This window comes from Sarcophilus harrisii, chromosome 1 (genome assembly GCF_902635505.1).
Source record: "Sarcophilus harrisii chromosome 1, mSarHar1.11, whole genome shotgun sequence".
Taxonomy (NCBI): Eukaryota; Metazoa; Chordata; class Mammalia; order Dasyuromorphia; family Dasyuridae; genus Sarcophilus; species Sarcophilus harrisii.
The window spans coordinates 245,189,779-245,207,171 of NC_045426.1; the positions used below are offsets into that span (position 1 = coordinate 245,189,779).

Below are 17,393 nucleotides of genomic sequence, written 5' to 3' on the forward strand. Positions count from 1 at the left end.
AAATACTTGCTGAACTGAAGTCAATAGAGTACAATGAAAGCTATATTTGCAAAGGTTTGGGGGAAATGGTGAAAATTGACTGGTGAAGAAATGAAGACATTTTGAAAAATATGACTTCATACTGTAAAAAATATTTGTTGCATTCAGATTCCATCTTAAGTGAAACAATCTCTTCATGACTGACACTAAGTCATTTTCCACTTTTGTAGTTAATAGAAAGGAATCAGAATTTCAGAGTTGAAAAGTACCCCAATGGCAATTTAATTCAACATGTTTCTGGAGGCCAGGGTCCTTTAATTTTGGTAGCATAACACTAATGAAAAAAGGTAATATTTTAGAGAAGTTTAGTGAATAATTCAGAACAAAGAGACTGTAGCCAGGAAGACTCTAAGAAAAACTTTTTCAATGTTGGGAATAACAACTATGTTTGCAAACGGAGAAAGTTCAGTGGAGTAGAGGTTGAAAAGTACATCCTACAGGACATTAAAAAAAGTAGGGTTCCCTTTTCTGCCATAACTAAAAAAAAGAAGGAGAAAGTAGATGTTGATTCTGAGAAATATTAAGAAATGGAACAGGAAATTCCAAGTCAACTTCAACCTTTTCAATAGGCTATCTGAAATAAAAATAGGAATAAATATAAAATGTAAAAGTATTATTGTTTTCAATATGTCAAAAAATCAAGAAGTTTTTTGCTCATTTATATTTTAAGTTATGAAAATGTGAAATTTTCTTGCTTTGGTGATACGGGTTTAAAAAATAAAATTGTATTCCAAATGTGATATAGTATGGGTAGCACTTGTAATTTGGACTAAATAAAGTTGTTCTTTTGCTTACAATTCCTTCTTTTCAGAGTTGTAGGAATCCATAAAATTGGAAATCAGTAAAAGAGGACTTTTTTTATTATAGGTTATCCTTTTTTGTTTAAGTAATTTATAAGAAAGTACATGTATTTATTCAATAAAAATTCTTATGTTGAAAAAAACTGTGGAAGTAGAAGTATAGGCGAGGACTTGAAAAGAAGACAAAAGATTTTGAAAAATCATACAAATGAAATATGGGATATATAGTAGAAGGATTGCTGGCTATTGACAAAGGTCCAAGTGAAGTTATGCACCATAAATTTGTGATAGGTGAAATCAACTCAATTTCTTATCTTTAGAGTACTTATAAATAGTATAAAAATTTGAATTTTAACTGAAATAATTCTTAAAGATTATTCACATTATATCACATTCACAGTGTTTAGAGTGTGGGTTCTTTTTTAATTTATTTTTTGTTACATTTTAAGTTCAGAATTATCTCCCTCCCTCTCCACCCCACATTAGACAAGAGGATCCATATATAGATATATGTGTGTTTGTATTTATATATGTATGTCTACATATATATTTATATGTGTAAAATCATACTATGCACACTTTTATTTATCAGTTCCTTCTCTGGAGGCAGATAGCACCTCTTTCTTCACTGGTCCTTTGTATTTTAAGTATTTATAATGTCCAGAATAACTTAGTTGTTTACAATTATTCTTGGGACAATATAGTTCTCACTATATACAATGTTCTCTTGGTTCTGATCATTTCACTCTTCATTATTTCATGCAAGTCTTTCCATGTTTTCTAAAATCTACTACTTTATCATTTCTTACAGAATAGTATGCCATCATAATCATAAATCACAATTTGTTCAACTATTCTCCAATTAATGGGCATCCCTTCAATTTCCAATTCCTTGTCATGACAAAAAGAGCTGCCATAAATATTTTAGAAAAATTATTTTTTCCTGATCACCTTGGAAAATGATATTAATAGATCAAAACTAAGTTACTCAGTCTTAAAACTCTTTAAGCATAATTTCAGATTGCTTTCCAAAATGGTTGAATCAGTTTACAATTCCATCAACTGTGAATTAAGTATCCCAATTTTCCCATAACCCTTCCAATATTTATTATTTTCCCCTTCTATGATTTTAATCAATTTGATAGTTATAAAATATTAATTTGCATTTCTATAATTATTTAGAGCATTTCTTCATATAACTCTAAATAGCTTTGATTTCTTCATTGAAAAACTGCCTGTTCATATCCTTTGATCATTTATCAGTTGGGGAATAACTTGTATTATTATAAATTTGACAAAGTTCTTTTTGGATTTGAAGTATTATGAAATATTTATATTAAAAAATTATAAAATTTCCCCCCCCAATTATGTGCTTTCCTTCTAATCTAAATCTAATCTTTATTGGGTTTACTTATACAATTCCTTGTTTTTTAATTTTTTTATAATTCCTTTTTAACTTAATATGATATATATTATCCTTTGTATACTTCACAATGCTATCTCTTGTTTATTCCTATTTTTTTCTGCTACCCATAAGATTGATAGGCAATAAGTTCTATGTTCTTCTAATTTACTTTGATATTTCCCTTTATATCTAGATCATGTATCCATTTGACCTCAAATGGTAAATGGTATAATTAATTTATACCCAATTTCTGCCAAACTGCTTTTTACTTTTCCCAACAATTTTTATCAAATAATGAATTCTTATTCTCAAAATTTAAATGTACATATTTGTCAAACAGAAGCTTACTATAATCATTTGCTCCTGTATATTGTATGTTTAAATTTTCTAGGTCGAGATTACCTACAATAGCAAAGCATGAGTTAGGACAGACTCTTCAAAACTGTACCAGGGTTGGGTCATATTTGGGGGGAAGTGATTACCTGGCATTACACATACATATATATACTTTCTTTTCCCATAACAATTCTTGCTTATTGGTTAGAGTCATGAACTAGTACCATGATCACTGTCCTTTCTGGCTCATCTCCTTATCCTATCATGATCATTAAACTACAGTTGCCACACTTCTTTAATCCTGACATTCTCATGACAATCAAGTAATCCTAGGAAATATTAACTTTGTTCAGATAAGCACATATAGTATTTTGCACTGTGTGTGTTTACAGGTAGATATTATGGAAGGTTCATTTTTTAAATATTGCATTTTATTTCACATGCTTTTTTATTTCAGATGTCATTAATAAAATCACATGTGATAAAAAGAACATACATAAGAACCATCTTAAAAGAGGATAAGGCAACTGCCATTGTATGATGTTGAATGCTTTCCACTGGGAATATCTTTAATTCTTACTCTAATTTTCCTAATTAGCATTAGGAAAGGAGTTAAAACATTATGCTAAGCACAATGTGTACAAAATTAAAAGTGAAACAGTCCTCGTCCTCAAGGAGTTTACATTTTAGTAAAAAAAAAAAAAAAAAAAACAATCACTAGATAAATAGTTGTGTACAAAATAGATACAAGGTAATCTTAGAAACATTCCAGTTATGGAGGACAGCCAGTAGAAGGACAGGGAGACAAAAACATGGAATATCACCTGTAAGGAACAGTATGGCTGGACCATAGTATTGGGGAAGAGAGTAATGTCATTCACTTAATCAAAAAGCATGAATTAAGTGTTTATTATGGTGCCAAGCACCGAGCTAATTTTTGAGGATATAAAGAAAATAAATCCCTGACTTCAAGAAGTTTCCATATTAATTGAGGAAATAACATATAAATAAATGTATCCATGCAAACAAACAACATACAGAATAGATAGAAAATAACCTTAGAAGAAAAGGCAGTAGCAGTTAAGAGAAATTAGAAGAAGCTTCCTGTAAAAAGGCTTCCTTCACATGTGAGCTACATACATCATGACATTAACTGATGTTACTGGACCAAAGAAGGGACAGGAAAGAAAAATAAAGAATGAGAAACTGGAAATTTGGAAGAGGCCAAGTTCTAAGAAGTCTTATATTTGATCCTGGAATTCACTGAGCTGGGGGAGGCAGAAATGGAGTGAATGACATAGTCAGACTTGCCTTTTAGGAAAATTACTTTGGGAGCTAAGTAGGAGATGGGTTAAAATGGGTGGAGCTTGAGATAGTGAAACTAATTTGAAAGCTATTGTAACAGACCAAGTATGAGGTGATGAAAGTCTAGACTAGGATGACAGCTATATGAATTGAGAAAGGGGGATCTATGAGGATACTGGGAAGGTAGAAACAAGATATGTAGATGAGTGAAAAATGAATTATTGAGGCTAAAGTTGCAAACCTATTAGAGTGGGAGGGTTCTCTCTCACTCTACAGTAACAGAGAAGTTCAGAAGCAGAAGGGTCTCATGGGGGAAATTTAATGCATTCTCTTTTGGGGCATGTCAAATTTGAAATGCTTAAGGGAAATCCAGTTCTAAATGTTCTATAGGGAATTAAGAGTATAAGTTTGGAGCTTGAAAGGGAGACTAAAACTGATTACATGGATCTGGAGTCAAGAAGACCTGAATTAAAATCTAACTCAAACACTTATCACTTATGTGACCTTAAATAAATCATTGCTCATTTTCCGTAAATATAAAATGGCGATGACAATATGACCTACTTCCCAGGATTGCTATGAGGATCAAATGAGTTATCTTGACCTGTATCTTGCCTCTGGACCCAGATGGATCTGGAGGGTAAAGTGAGGCAGGTGACAGCCTTCTCTCACTTAAATCCAACTCACTTGCATGTCATAGCATCATCTCCCTGATGTCATGGTCTTCTTTGAGAACGAAGGATAAACAACAAGGTACTAAAATCCTAAGTATTATTACTATTAGCACAGAGATAACTAAATCATGAGAACAGATGAGATCACAAATGGAGATAGTATTAAAAAAATAAAAAAGGATTAATATTAATCAAAGAAAACTAAGGAAAGAAAAGACAGGAAGGAGAAGAGTCAGGACAAATAAAAATTATGAAAATCCAGAGAGGAGAAAGTATCCAGTAAGAGAGAGTGATCAAAAGTGTCAAATGCTTCAAAGAAGTCAAGAATAAGAATTGAGAAAAGACCAACCATTTGAGGGGCCTTTGTGAAGGGGAAATGGGAATCACAATCATTTCACTACATCTTGATGGACCAACAATGTAGAAATCTCTCAGCTATCTGGTGGCCTAATATTAGAAAGTCCCCAACTCTTAAAGGCCATGGTTTTTAAAAGTAGATGCTTTCATCTACTGTTGTAACAACAGTTTGCTGTCCTTGAATAGGAGATACTACCATTTTCCAAAAGGACTGCATTTAAAATCATAAAAGTATTTAGTCTTTTCTATTTACTTTCTGCTCTTGTACAGGGAATATTTTCTTATTCTGACCATAAATCCTGTCATTTGCATTTTAAATACTTCTATTTTCTCCCTTTACTGACACACCCTTCTCCCTTTCTCTATTTCTCACTTTCTAATGAAATGTTTTACTTTTCTTTCTTAAAATGCCACAGAATGCTGCTGATTGGTACTCCCTGCAAGCCTGAAAGATTCTAAAAACCAAATCTGTACCCAAGGAATCTGAATATGTGGTTAGTGAGTACAAATTCCTTGGCATGATAATAAAACAACTTATTTTCAGTTTGGCCTTCTATACTTGACCTACAGTCATTGGGCTCTTTATTAACAAGTATGCCTTTTCCAGGAGATTTCAAGAATTTCCTGATTAGATCTGTGAAAACCCACATTTTTAGACTTTAAAGTTTTAGGGGAAAGGAGGGGAAAAACCATAGAGAATGATTTCTAAGAAATCCCCAAGATTGAACCTGGTCTATATAAACATATGGATTACAACTCCATTATCAAAGTGTCTCAAATTCCACACACTTATCTACAGATTCGTTATTCTCTCACTTTCCTCCTTAAGTAACCCCAAGACATTTCCTTTCAGTTTTTCCTCTATTTACTTTTTTCCTGATCCCTATAGACTTGTTCACTCCTTGAGGGCAGAGGAAGCTATTACAGTTTTATCTATGAATCCTGAGAGCCCAGCACTCAGAATAATTTTTCATTTTTTTAAAAGAGAAAAAAAACTTCCCCTTGACTTTGCTCTCTCTCTTCCTCCATATCGTCCCTATCTCTTTAACTATTAGATTCCTACGAGTAATCTTTCCATTACTATCTCTACTTTATCATCTTGTCACTCCTCAGCCTCTTGTAATCTGAATCTAACTCTAGTGAAACAGCCCTCTCAAAAATCACTACTTAATTACTAATTCTGAGGGTCTTTTTTTCAGTTGTCATTCTCTTTGCCCTTTCTGCAGTAGCATTTTATGTACCCTCTCTATCCATGTAGAACAAATATACTTAGTCATTTAAAAGATTCGAATGATTTCATTAAAGCTTCACAGAAGTCTTAACTCATCTAAAATTTCATTTGATCAATACAGTGTCATTTATAAATAAGAACACCTTAAAGACCTCACTACCATGAATGACTGATTAATACCTTCCTTCAATTGTTTGAACTATCTTGTATATAGTTTGTTTTGTATATATTTGTAAGCACCTTGTCTCCCCCATTGGACTATAAGCTACTGTGTCTTTTGCCTCTTTTCATATCTCCAGCATTTAACAAATTGCCAAAGCCTTTATATACTTAGTAAATCTTCATTGATTGATTGATTGCATCTGTTGTATTGAGTGCATAAATGATCATTCAGAAGATTAAAACCTAGCTTTACTTGAGTGGGATTCACAGAAATAAAAAGGGAAAACCTTTTTATAAGTACAGAGCCATAGACACAGACTCAAAGATCAAATGAGAGATAGTATAATTCACAAAATAGTACTCCGGGAGAGTTAGGTGGACCAAGGAAATAGATAGTGAGTGTCTATAAATAGGACAAGACCTTCCTCAGGTAAGAGAGTAACAGATTCCAAATTAAAAGTATAGTTCCAAGGGGCATACAGAGAGGAAGAAATGAAGACTTGGTTCTAAATGCTTCTATATCTGTGCAAAAGAAACTATATCAGAGGCAAGAGACAAAGAGGTCAATTAGGGCTTGATCTCATTATCAATAGGTCTGTTCCAACTAGGCTTGTATCAAGATACTAGAAAAAACCTTGTTTTATAGAGCTAAGGTCCAGCACACAAGCTATGAGCTCAGCTTGCCATAACAACAATCCTCTGCATTCACCCTCTGGATGGTCTTATCCTCTGGTAAAATCATATAATTATTGTTTTACTTTACTAGCACCAAGTGTTCTCTGAGCTTGTACAAACACTGGACAAGCTTAGACAAGAACCCATGTTCCAGTCATGAATCCCTGCTGTCAATCAACCTTGCTGTCAGTCAATCATTGTTACTGTTACTTCTGTTTAATTCCTGATCCTCCTGCTTCTGGCCTACCCTGTTCAACTCCTTCCATCCATGAGTTAAAGGCCCCCTTTCACAACAATTGATATTTATTTAAAAGCTTATGTCTTCTAAGTGACAAAGTGGATAGGGTACTAGTTGGTCCTGGAGTCAGGGAGACTGGAATTGAAATTTGGTTTAATGAGCTGGACAAGTCATTCCATTTCTGTTTGCCTTAGCTCCCTCAACTGTAAAATGGAGATAATAGTAGCACCCCTCCCAGAATTCTTGGGAGGATCAAATGAAATAATAATTGTAATATGCTTAGCACAATGTGTGGGACATAACAAGCATATGATAACTCTTATCATTAGCATGTGGAAAACTGAAGCAGGGTATAGGAGAGGGCAACTAAGTCCTGACCTCATCACTAATATATGTATTCCAACTAGACTCATAGCATCTTATGATTGAGAAAGTAAAGATTGAGAAGGTAGACTGCAATTAGTTTAATGACCAAACAGTAGCATGATTTTTTACTGATAAGCCAAAATAAATAGTTCCACATATACAAGTGATAATACTAGTAATTGATCAAGTAAAATATGCTTTGTGTGTTTTATTTTGCTTGTTTATTGCTTTGTTAATTACTAAATGTTTATTATTTTGCTATTATACTCATTTGACTGCATAATTTGGTATTCAAATTATAGCAATATTTTCTTTGTTAATTTTTTGTTTATATGCCTATATGTAGCTAAACTTCTTTTTATATAGCCTATTAATACTGTTATTTTACAGCTAACTAGCTTTGCTTTTTCAGTAATGTTTTACTTTGTTATTTATGGTTAATTGCAGAATATTCAGGATATACATGTATTTTAAGGTTTTATATGAACTGTCTGTGAACTTGAGGCCCTTGTCACTGAAGTTATTAGTGGTCTGTATAGTGAATATACTGTTGACAGTATACTGTATAGTGCATGTACTGTCAACCTGTTTTTTGTTTGCAATGGCAATGTTGGTTGCCTGAGACACTAGGAAAATCACTTTTTTTTTTTAAAGCAAAGATATTTGATTTTGGGTTACACAGTTTCAAGTTTCAAGCTTATCCCAGGCTCCAAGAAGCCATTTCAGCCTTATTATTGCTCTTGCATTCTGCAATGAAACCAAATTGTCCTTCCTGCCATTCCTCAAATAATTAAAATACAGAAACATGAATAGGAAATCATGAAATAACAACACATCTTAAGCAGAATGGGCATAAAGATGAATATATATATATATGCTGAAAACTTCCTTCTGTATTAAAATCAGAGACAAGTTTCCTTTGATTTTGTACTGCCGACTCTTCAGTAGTACTATCATAGAAAAAGAATTCTGAAACATTCAGCTGCTAAATTAAATTAAATCTAATTGCTAAGAAACAATTTATATAAATTCTTTACATTTTTTTGAAAATGATGCAATTTAATCACGTTGCTCAAGAGCAAAAAACTTTAAAAGAACCTTAAGAATTAAGATTTTCTTTATTCCATTTTCATCTTTTAAAAATGTCTATTTTCCATCACTTTTATAATTTGCGCATTTTAATTGCATGTGTAATTAAAATTTTATAATTACATCGTGATTTTAAATAATTTATAATTATTCATAACTTTATAACAACTTTATAATTAAAAATCAAGGGTTTAAGTATGTGCATGTTCTATATATAACTTTTGGGAGAAAGGGGATCGTGCTCAAAAACGTTTCACTGACACCCAACTAAAAATAACTAGGAGACTATATTACATCATCACTGTCTTCCAATCGCCCACGGCAGCAAAACGGCCCCACAGCACACCCTGAGGTTGAAACCCAGGAAACCGTTGCGTTAGAGAATCCGTACCGCCCCTACCGGCCTTAACCGCTCTTCTCCCCTCTAACGTTCCACTAAGCATGCGCGCGCGCGCACGCACGCGCTGCCTGAAGCGAAAACTGCGTCTTCCCAGGCGAACTTCTCCAAAATCCAGCCCAGCTTTATTTCCCGCCTCCCTCCCCCCCGCCCCGCCTCCAACTCTCACTTAACCGACGGACTCCTCCTAGTCCAACCCCTGACCCTGGATTAGTGTACGTCATAGTTCCTCCCGCCCCCTGCAACCTGCTTCCCTACAGGTCTGGTAACTTCGCAACAAGTCTCTGATTGGTCAATTGTGAGGAGCCAGGAGAGCGGATGAGGAAATGAGCGTTAGGGGTTGGGCAAAGCTTGGAAACCTCCAGTGGGTTCCACCCCTTCCGGAGAGAGCGCGCGATGAGTGGTTGTTGCTCGTGTCCAATCAACGCCCGGTTATTGGATTCAAATCAAGACCCCTGGGGGGAAGGGAGCTCCTAGCAGTTACTTGTAGTTTCCGTCGCTGCTTCTGTTTCCCCGGTGTCTTCCTCGGTGCCTCTGCTTTTCGCCGGCGTAGCTCTTCGGGACTCTGCGCTGCCGTCAGCATGGCCCACAAGCAAATCTACTACTCGGACAAGTATTTTGATGAGCACTACGAGTACCGGTGAGAAGCCCCTGAAGGAAGGCTTGCGGGCGGGCGGGGGCGCGTGAAGAGCCGGAGTGAGAGGCTTCCCCTGGCCGTTCCCCCCTCCCCCCCTCTCCCTACGCATCCCCTTTGCCTTCCCTCCTTTGTCTGGAAGTCGCCCGTTAAGAAAGGGCGCCGAGAGCGCACAAAGCCGCCCGGCTCTCGCGTGCTAGGCTTGTGCGGCCGCCTGGAAACGGAGTCCAACGGACGCGCAGGACCTGAGAAGGAACCCTTGTTCGCCCGTGCTAACTGGGAGAGATGGGGGTGGGGGGGGGGTGGGGAGGCAGAGGAAAGAGAGGGGGACTCCAGCCAGGCTTGTGGAGCGTGTTCTCTCTCTCCTCTGGCTAGAGGTTTGGCCCTTTAACCCTTCAGTTGGAGAGGAGAAAAGTGGCGTCCCCGCCAGGCCTTTTCATCCCAAGCTAATGAAGTGATTTTTAATTGCTTCTCAATTGCAGCTGCACGGAACATCATTCCCACTTTACGTACCTCTCGTAATCCTAGGACTGTTAAGTCTGGGGCTGGGGCTGCGTGACAACTCGGAGGTCATAGAATCCAGTCATTTTTTCAAACTGGGAAACTGAGACCGGCGAAGACTAGATGAGTGTCCTGTTTTACCCACCAGGATGTAAATTAGGGGCGGGTGGAGGTAGCGGGAAAAGGGCGAACGAATATCTCCCAACTCCTGAAGAAGAGTGTTAGAGCCACTTTGGTATTAATAGATGAAACCCTGGAGGCAGAAACCTCCTTCGGACATTGCTTTGTGACTCTGGGCTAGGCTCTTAAACACTTTGAGCCGCAGTTTCTTCGTTTTTAAAAATGTGGGAGAGTTGGACTCCATTAGTACCAAGTGTCTCGGCTCTAAAGCTATTTTCCTATTGACTTAATTAGCTATGACTGCAAGTTCTGTTTTATAATTAATTTTTCTTTTCTTTCCCTCCCATCTTCACCCATATCAACTTTTTCCCGTTATGTCTTGAGTTTAATAAGGTTTCCTTGATGTTTTGTCTGCATTGGTAGATTTTTTTTTTCTTGGTATCGGAATCAACTAACATTTTTTAAGAGTGCTCGGAAAAACTGTCCCTGAGAGCCGACCTCCTTCGAGGACCTTAGGAATGGAGCTTCCCAAAAGCATCATGTACATGAATGTTGTGTTTAAGATGTAAGCATAATTTGGATACTAGGTGATTTTTGAGGGGATTGCCGGAGCTGAGGGCATTAGGAAAGATCCCATGTAAAAGGTGGCTCTGGAAGGAACTACAGATTCTGAGCAATGGTAATAAGACTCGTCCAGGTAGGAAGGAAAATCATAAAAACCTTTGTCCTACGTTTCATGAGGTACTATTACAAGCAGCTCAGAACTAACCTGAAAGAACTTAGGGTCATACTTCCACTGAATAAAAGCCTAATACTTTTTCACCTCCACACCCAACTCAAATCAATCAATCAACTAGCATTTAAGCCCCTTTAGAGTCATGATTGACACCTTGGCTGGAGAATACCTACTACTTTTTAAGTCAAACTTTGTAAATCTAACTTTTCCTAAAAAATTGTAGGAAAAAGTAGTAAAGAATTGTTGAAAGGTTTAAGTTGAATGCTATGTCCTCATGAATATTGACTTATTAACAGGAACTGCTGAGCCCTGAGCTCTTTATATCAGACAGCAATATGATTAAAAAAAGTAATTCATTCAAGAACTTTTACTTATTTTAAGTCCACACTTGTGATTTGTGTGTAGGGAACAGCCTAACAAGGAAATTTCTACTAATGCATATTAGTGACAAATAGTACTTTTTGATAGAGAGTTAACTGGGGTATTTAAATTCAGTATCATTTAGATCTTAAATTACTGGAAATTATAGACTTGTCCACGTTGTGTACTGTAGGAGTACCATTTTTGTACTGTCAACATTTTGATTTGAATTGTTCACATGCCTTCAATTGCTAAAGCCACAAATGTTTAGGGAAAGACCTCTTGAAATACTTATTACAAATTTTTTTAGTTTAATTAACATCAGGAAATTTGAAACTACCAAAGAGATTCATGACCCAGATGAAAACGGCATCCAATTGTTCATTGGATAATTATTCAAACAGCATTAAAAGTTCATTGATGAACCATTTACAAGTTTCTGAATTTGGCATAGCTACATACATATACACAGACATCTGTAAAGTTTTGCTATATCTATTAGTATGTTACAATAAACCCCTAAATTTTTGAGGAAATAGCTAGTAAAATTTGAAGTCTGTAGCTAATTTTAGCCTTGTACTTATTAGTCAGAACTTTTTGTTAAGTACTGGCTATGTCCTAGGTAAAATGACTTTTCCAAGGAAATGGAAATCTTAATATCTGAGAACTGGTAACATAAGCATTTATAGTTTTTAGTTAATACTAGAAATAGTTCTGTTCCTAGTTAGGCTAGTTAAGTAAATAAGTTAACAAAATTGATTAAGAAACTCAAATGTATTATCACAGGATTGTAGGTTTAAAATTAAGGTCAGGAAAAGCCTTCTGATTTTAAAGCCACAGAGTGAACAGGAGAGGGAAAAGTATGGCTTGTTTTTTCCGCTTAGAATTGAAGTAATGGGGGTTGAAAAATAATCATTAAAGTAAAAGTATTTTCTGCTGCTTCCTACCTTGGTATAGCCTTTCCCATCCCATTAATTCTAAACCTTATTTTCATTCAAACTCTACTCTACCCCTCACTATCATTTCTTATTCCCAACCCCTCCCTTTTTGTAAGCCCTTCTTCCCACCCCTTTCAGTTTATGCTCTGGAAAGCCTGCTCCATAAATAACAAACTTCATTTTAAATCTTTTCCTTTCCTGCTCCATTGATCTTCTAGTTTTGAGATATACCTTCCTGTTGATGACAAAACCTTCCCTGGTCTTCCTTTCCAGCATTCTGTCTTTCCTCTTGTTCTCTGACGCCATTTCAAGGCAATCTTTATACCACCACCATTATTCAGTAACTTTTATGAGATTTCACAAAATTGTTACCTACTTCACCCTACTTGGTTATATAGAGGTGCTGATAGTGCTTTTAATCACACATTCCATGTTTGAGAACTCGGGAAATTCCCTAACTGATCAGTCCTATTGTCATTTCATTTCTTTCTTTCAAACTCCATACCTTGTTTTTACCATGACTCTAGTCTCTACTTAAATTCTTTAATAGGCCTTCTTTTCCTCCGAGTCCTCTGTTCCCTTTTCTTCTAACTAATCTTGTAGCTCTTCAGTCTAATAGTCAAGCATTCTGAAAGAGAATTCTTCAGTGTTAGTCTTCTGGCCATATAAATGATAATGGAACATTAAATACTAGTCCATGGCTAATAAGCTCTATCACTAGTTGAATTAAATGGATAATCATTTAAGTAGATCTGTTAAAGGTACTGTGTATTTTGTTTTGATACAAGTTCGTTTTGCACTGTCTTGTTAATAAGACCAGAAAGTTATTTCTTTCTCTATTCAACTTTCATATGGTGTGAGAGCCTAAATTTAGACATAGTCTTAACTTCAATTTATAGTTTAAAAAAAAAAAAAAACTGAGGCCCAAAAGAAATGAATTGTCCCAAATCACAAGCTATTAATGGCAATATAGAATGTAAAACCAAATCTACTTCACACTGAATCCTCTTATTAATAGATAATCATGTTTTTAAAAAGGCAATACAAGTAAACCACGTTCCTGTGGTTGAGGGGGGGGTGACTTTAATACAACTGCATTCTCCCTGACAACTTTGAATTTACCCTAATTGTCTGATAGTTCACATCACAAAGTTGAGACTACAGTAACTTGAGTACTTGTAGATCAGGAGGAAGAAAGGAAAATGAAGCAATCAAAATAAATAGTGATTGAGTTGCACTGAAGAAAGAAAGGGGACTGCTAACTTAAAATCGCTCTGTCCCTTGAATTCATATAAGCTCTTCCCTTGAATAATAAAGTTACTTGTCAACCCCCAATTCCTTTTCCAAATCCAAAAAAGTCTATAGTTTGTAAAATAACATTCTGCAATGTGTCCCGTGCTTTTCCTCAAATAGCTATCCTCTTTTGTTGAATCAAATTTAGCTTTGGAAGGTCCTTCTGATCATCTAATTTAACTTGCAAATTGAGGGTGGGGTAATCTTTTTTTAGTCCAACTTTTGCTTAAAGACTTGAGAAGCACCCCACTCTGGGGACAGTTCCGCTTTTAAATAGTCCCCAAGGCTAAATTTCTTTTTGTAACTTGTCCCTTTTGTTTCTAGTTATTCCCTGGGATCAAATGAAACAAGTTTTAATCCAGGTGACAGTTTTTCAGATATATCAAACACTTATCCTGTCTCATTTAGTATTTGAATCTTTTCTTGGCTAAACAGCCCAATTTTCTAGTTTCTTTAACTGATCTATCATGCCATGATCATCTTGCACACTTTTGTAAACTTACTAATTTCAACCTTATCAAAATGTAGTGAACAAAAGTAAATATGATAATCCACATGTGCTCTGACAAGTTCAGAGTATAATTAGAAGCTATCAGTAACAGTGCAGGAGTGGACCTGGAGTCAGGAGGACCTGTGTGTTTGAATCCAGCCTCAAGATACTTATCCTGTAGGGTTGTTTGTGAGCATTAAATGAGATCTTATTGAGATAATATGTAACAGGGCTTATCTAATTCTTAGTACATAGTAGGCTCTTTATTAACGCTTTATTCCCTTTATGCTTTTTTATTGATTCATTTTGAGACGTCCTCAAAAGTATTTTCTATTTCCCTGAATTACTATTTGTGAAGTTGGTTGATTGTTGAAATCTACATTTCAAAGACTTGACACATTTGTCCATTTTTAAATGTTAGATTCAATCCTGTGTCCCAACATGTCATATTCCTTATAGTTAAGGATCTTAATTCTGGCTGGCAAAATATTAGCTATCCCTTCTGAATTCAATATAATCTTGTAAGTCTGCTAATGCCTCTAAAGCTTTTATCCAGGGCATTGATTAAAAAAAGTATTAGACGCCATGGGGGCTAAGCACAAACCAAGTTCTTGGGGCATTTTTTGGAAACCTCTTTCCATATTGACATTAGTGACTACTATCATCTAACTCATATGTGTTGGTATTTTCATATAACTATAAAATATAATATACTACTAAGAACTGAAAGGCAACATGGAATAGTAGGAAGATGAATGAATTTGGAATAAGACTTTGATTCAAAACCCAGCTTTGCCTTTTATCATTTGTTTGATCAAGCCCCACTTTCTTTGGGCCTCAGTTTCTGAATATATAAAATGAAAACAACCTTTTTGGGCTCGCTTTTAATTCTTTAAATATAGACTGCTAATAAAGATTATTAGAGTATCTCAAGGATCCTATGAATTATCAATTAAGTGACTGTCTGAATTAATTGAACTATAGTTAATATATGTTAAACAAGAGACCTGAAGTTTTTGTGGGGTTTTTTGTTTTTTAAACAGGCATGTTATGTTACCTAGAGAACTTTCCAAACAAGTACCAAAAACCCATCTGATGTCTGAAGAGGAGTGGAGGAGACTAGGTGTCCAGCAGAGTCTTGGATGGGTTCATTATATGATTCATGAGCCAGGTATGTTTGTCCCTAAAATATAAACTTTAATTTGTTTTGCACTATGCTGGAGCTAGAGTGGGTGTTATGTGAGAGTTGTACAACTTTAGTGAGATAAGGCAAGTATTATATTGGGAATTTTTTTTTTTTTTTTTAACCAGAAGACAAATGTTTTGTATATTGGATGCAATTTCTTTTATTTTGAAATATCTGGACGACGGGTATTTCGTGAAAGTTTAGAATAAACAATGATTAACAAAAATCTCCATAAGTATTCTAAGTTGTCAATGTTGACAAAATATTAGACTTAAAATGTATCAACTTACTTGTTGTGAGCCCTAAATCATAATATCATAATATAATATATCGAACAAAATGACTTAGAGTGGAGAGACCCAGATTTGCTGTGTAATCTTTTAAACAACCTTAGACACTTCAATCTCTTAAATTTTCCTACTTCCATATAAAATATAGCTAACTGGAACAGCTTTGGATAAACTGCCTTCTGTGAAAGATTTGAAAGTATTGGCCTTTTTCCTTCTGAGTTACGAGTGGAAGTTGGTAGTTTGCTATAATAGAAAAAAAAAACCCACTGCATTTGGAGTTTTAAAAATGAATCTGCTTTTATTCTGTATCTGTTATAGTTTCTCTCAAATGAAAAGATTAAGTGGATTAGACTTATACCTCTAAATGGCTATAACCAATGAACATTCCCTACTTAAGGTGAACAACCAAACTAAATCCATTTTCTAACAGTTTGAAGATACATATAATCGGCCTATTGAGTTAGAGGGTTTTTTAAAAGTTTGCTTTTCTTTCTTTACACTCCTTTTTCTATTTCACCAATTTTCCCATAACAATAATAATAATGAAAATTGACCACCTCTTATACTGACAATCTTGTTATATTTTTCCCCCACAGAACCACATATTCTGCTCTTTAGAAGACCTCTTCCAAAAGAACAACAAAAATGAAGTTTATTTGGGGTTTTTGCTTAAATTTTTTTCAAACTATGTATATGTGTATATATGGTAGTATTCAGTGAATACTTGAAAAAATGTACAAATCATTCATCCATACCTGTGCATGAGCTGTATTCTTCACAGCAACAAAGCTCAGTTAAATGCCACTGCAAGTAGGCTGCTTTACAAATGTTTAAGATACAATTTTTCTCTAGTCAATTTTCTCTTTAATATAAGTGCCTATTTGACTTCTCCTTGAATTACATTTGTTTAATAAAGTTCTTATGTTACATGTATGTCTTGAGTATTTGGTAATTGGGGTAGGTGTTTATGTTCAAATTTTCCATTGTTAATTTATGAATATGATGTACAGTTGTTTTAGAAATTACAATCCAAGGAAATAAACTCTTTAAAAACAATGTAGAAAAGACTTAAATGAATGTTTAAAACTGCATAGTACTATAGGACTATCATTACTTTGAATAATTAGTATCTACTTAAACTGGAAGGTCCTTACCACATAGGCTACGTTTGTTTTGTTTTGTTTTGAAAGGCAATGAAACAGTCCTCAAGACTTTATTGGTCTATAGTGGGGAGTAAGAGTCAAATGAAAGCTTCCTGGTTGCTTAAACACAAACTCTTAGCACAGTAATAAAGGTTCCTCAGGCTTTAACTTGTGTGAGACTTGTGACTGAGCCATGGTGTTATGATGGGTGATAGGATGGGTTGGGACATAGGGGGGAAGCTACCCCCAGTTGAATCCACATCTTAAATGATTATTTACATGCTGTTAAGTAAATTTTGTTAAATATTAAATGGTCTACAAAGAGTTTCTTTTCATCTCATTCCCAAACTTGAACTGATTATTTTGAGGCTTGGTCTAGACTATGTAGAATATTAGATTAGATCATAATGATCTCATGGATAAAGGGAAGGATGCTGCAGCTAAAAGGTTATTAATCTTAATGGAATAAGGAGAGATGACTTAGTGCAGTTACTCTTTTCCTAATAGGCTATCACGACATTTGTGTTACAAAGGGCCTTTAAAAAAGATGGAAAGAGGGTAGAGCATGTATGATCCCAAAGTCCCACTAGACAATTTAGTGAGCTATAGTAAAGAGCCTTAAGGGACAA

At 35.2% G+C, this 17,393-nt stretch overlaps 1 protein-coding gene across 1 annotated transcript; it reads left to right on the top strand.

Moving 5' to 3' along the window:
• The first annotated feature begins 9,128 nt into the window (after positions 1–9,128).
• Positions 9,129–16,555, top strand: LOC100915745. The gene is made up of 3 exons (XM_003761247.4): positions 9,129–9,714; positions 15,190–15,317; positions 16,219–16,555. The coding sequence occupies exons 1-3, from the start codon at positions 9,401–9,403 to the stop codon at positions 16,269–16,271; spliced, it is 495 nt and encodes a 164-aa protein (XP_003761295.3). The 5' UTR covers positions 9,129–9,400; the 3' UTR covers positions 16,272–16,555.
• The last annotated feature ends 838 nt before the right edge of the window (positions 16,556–17,393 follow it).

Excerpts from the sequence above, each read along its gene's own strand:
- LOC100915745 (XM_003761247.4), top strand. The coding sequence starts at position 9,401 with ATGAGCGTTAGGGGTTGGGCAAAGCTTGGAAACCTCCAGTGGGTTCCA. Across the intron at positions 9,715-15,189 it reads GATGAGCACTACGAGTACCG|GCATGTTATGTTACCTAGAG; the intron begins GTGAGAAGCCCC and ends TTTTTTAAACAG. Across the intron at positions 15,318-16,218 it reads TTATATGATTCATGAGCCAG|AACCACATATTCTGCTCTTT; the intron begins GTATGTTTGTCC and ends TTTCCCCCACAG.